This window comes from Triticum dicoccoides, chromosome 3B (genome assembly GCF_002162155.2).
Source record: "Triticum dicoccoides isolate Atlit2015 ecotype Zavitan chromosome 3B, WEW_v2.0, whole genome shotgun sequence".
NCBI classification, from domain to species: domain Eukaryota; kingdom Viridiplantae; phylum Streptophyta; class Magnoliopsida; order Poales; family Poaceae; genus Triticum; species Triticum dicoccoides.
In genome coordinates this window covers 492,093,026-492,096,038 of record NC_041385.1, presented here as the reverse complement: position 1 = coordinate 492,096,038, position 3,013 = coordinate 492,093,026, and the positions used below count along the sequence as shown (strand labels likewise).

General features: G+C 45.4%; 1 protein-coding gene across 1 annotated transcript in view; it reads left to right on the top strand.

Annotated features, from left to right (window-relative positions):
• Positions 1-2,705: 2,705 nt before the first annotated feature.
• Positions 2,706-3,013, top strand: part of LOC119276702 (phytochrome-associated serine/threonine-protein phosphatase-like) — a 6,796-nt gene continuing 6,488 nt past the window's right edge. Inside the window, exon 1 of the mRNA XM_037557835.1 lies at positions 2,706-3,013. This exon is cut by the window's right edge and continues 1 nt beyond it. Within this exon, the coding sequence (XP_037413732.1) occupies positions 2,938-3,013 (76 nt within the window). The 5' untranslated portion in view covers positions 2,706-2,937.

Here is a 3,013-nt window from a genome sequence, read left to right as displayed (position 1 = left end):
TCTTTTTATCCTCGATGGCAACAATACAATACATGCCTTGCTGCCCCTACTGTCATTAGGAAAGGACACCGCAAGATTGAACCCAAAGCTAAGCACTTCTCCCATTACAAGAAAAACCAATCTAGTTGGCCACACCAAACCGATAGTTCGAAGAGAATTACAAAGATATCAAATCATGCATAAAAGAATTCAGAGAAGATTCAAATAATATTTATAGATAAGTTGATCATAAATCCACAATTCATCGAATCTCTGCAAACACACCGCAAAAAAAGTATTACATCGAATAGATCTCCAAGAACATCGAGGAGAACATGGTATTGAGAATCAAAGAGAGAGAAGAAGCCATCTAGCTACTAGCTATGGACCCGTAGGTTTGTGGTAAACTACTCACACTTCATCGGAAGGGCAATAGGGTTGATTTAGAAGCCCTCCGTGATCGAATCCCCCCCCCCCCCCGGCAGGGTGCCGGAAAAGGTCGCTAGATGGGATCTCATGGGTACAGAAGGTTGCGACGGTGGAAAAGTGTTTTCGTGGATGCCTCTGGTGGTTTGGGGGTATATGGAAATATATAGGTGAAAGAATTAGGTTAGGAGGTGCACGTGGGACCCACAAGGGTGGGGGGGGGCACAAGGATGGAGGGCGCGCCGAAACTTAAAAACAGAGGAAAACAAGAACAGACACTGGGCTCTAGGTTGATAGGTTAGTCACAAAAAAAATATAAAATAGCATATTAATGCATATAAAACATCCAAAACAGATAATATAATAACATGGAACAATAAAAAATTATAGATACGTTGGAGACGTATCAATGGACGTATCGGCGGTTCGCATATTACCGTGTTATTTTCACATAAGTTAACAGGGGGTATGTTTTTCAACAACTTTGTTTCCCTTTGGTTAAAGTTATCGCGGTGTTTGTATGTAAGTTATTGGGTATGCGGCTCGTATATTACCATTGTATTTTCACATAAGTTACCGGGGGTGCTTTCAATGACTTTTCCCCTCGGTCAAAAGTTACTGCGGTGTTTCTATGTCGGTTGTCGGGTATGCAGTTCATATTTTACCGTACTATTTTCACATAAGTTATCCGGGGTGTGTGTTTTTTGATAACTTTTCCCCCTCCTTTGTCAAAGTTACTGCGGTGTTTATTCGTAAGTTATCGGATATGCGGTTTGTATATTACCATGTTATTTTCACATAAATTACCGGGGTAATGTTTCTCAACAACTACTTTTATCCCTTGGTCAAAGTTGACACGGTGTTTGTACGTAAGTTATCGGGTCTGCAAGATGTATATTAGCTTACTATTTCCACATAGGTTAGCGAGTTTTTTTTTATATGTAAGTTATCGATTATGTGATGCTTATCTTATCATGTTATTGGAACAGAAATTACCGAGGGTATGTTCAAACAAAAAAATCAGGCCAAAGGTTAATATGGTGTTTTGTAGGTAGGTATTTGTTGCTTAAAAACCATGCTATTTGTAAATACCGGGTATGATTCAACAAACTTTTTTTTCCCGGATCAAAGTTACCATTATGTTTTGGGTGTAGGTTATTCAGTCTGCAATGCATATATTATCATGTTATTTACACATAAGTTATTAGGAATATGTTTGCAATAACTTTTTTCTCGTGTCAACAGACTACCACGGTGTTTACACATAAGCCGCTCTGCTCGTACCCCACACGCGCGCCTATGTGGCCTTTATATTTCGCAGTATAGAATCATTCTAAACTCTGAACATTTTTCACAATATTGATCAATGTTCATAATAAGGGGTCTGGGATCAATGGATTTCCAAGTATGAATTTCAGAGTTCAGAATGAGGGCTCTAAGGTTTCTGACTTTACTCGGAGCTGGAAGGGATTTGAGGATTGCCTTCCATTCATTTGGAGTCCTAGTAAAAAAAAGAGCACCTGTTGCTGGCTCATTGGCCAGAGGCATCAAATGCCGAGTGAACATTGCCCAATCACATCACACTTTTGATCTTGGCGAGAAGCTCTGAGTGTAGCCTCCCTATCTCCTCGTTGTTGAAGACGAGTTCTTCGTGCTCGAAGTTGGTCGGCACGTAGACCCTCAGTGCGGTGGAGGGAGTTGCTACTTCCCTGGACGGAAGAATAATTACGCATGCCTGCTACCTCGGGTTGCCACATCAAACCTGCCTCACTGGTGTTCTTTGCCATCCTCAAGCCGGTCATCCGCGAAGCCTTCACAACAGCTCTTCCATAGGGTGTCATCTCCGTGGGGCTGCCCTAGACTCGACAGCCGCAGGTGTGCTTTACGCGGTTGCAGATGAACATGCCGAAGGCAGGACGACGACGCTCCAGGGAGGGGGCGTATGGACGGTGGGAGGTAGTGAACGGGTGAATTGCGGATCTAGTTCGCGACGAGCGAAATTAGCGCGGTGGGTCAACGCCTAACTGCCCATCACATATCGCCAGTGCAGGTGTGTGATCCGGATCGAAGGGCTCAGGTGTCGTTGGGTCGTTTTGCAAAAAACTATTTGATGTGCCACTTACATTTCTCGTTTACAAAATTTAAATTTAAATGGGATGCCACAAAAGAGAAAGAAAACCCAAATTTAAACTTCAATCAATCAAACAAATATACAAACACGACACGAGCATGCAGCAGCGGCTGCACCAACCAATCTGAGCCGCACGTCCCAAGTGCAGACGCCGTCTCGTCTGTCTCGTCTCTCGTGCTTGCGAGGCTGTGACCTGCGAGGCAGCCCAGACCCCGGCGCAAATCGCAACCTTATTTTTCCTCTCTCCCCTCCCTCTCGCCTCGCCCCCCAAGCCGCGATCGAGGAGGCGAAACTAATATCGGCACCAGGAATCAAGAGGGGATCGACCTCCCCCCAATCCGCGCCTCCGCCCTGAGTCCCCTGCCGCCGGTTCGCCGCCGCCGCCGCCCCCCGAGCCCCCGATGGATTTGGATCTGTGGATCTCCAAGGTCAAGGAGGGCCAGCACCTCGCCGAGCACGAGCTCCAGACCCTCTGCG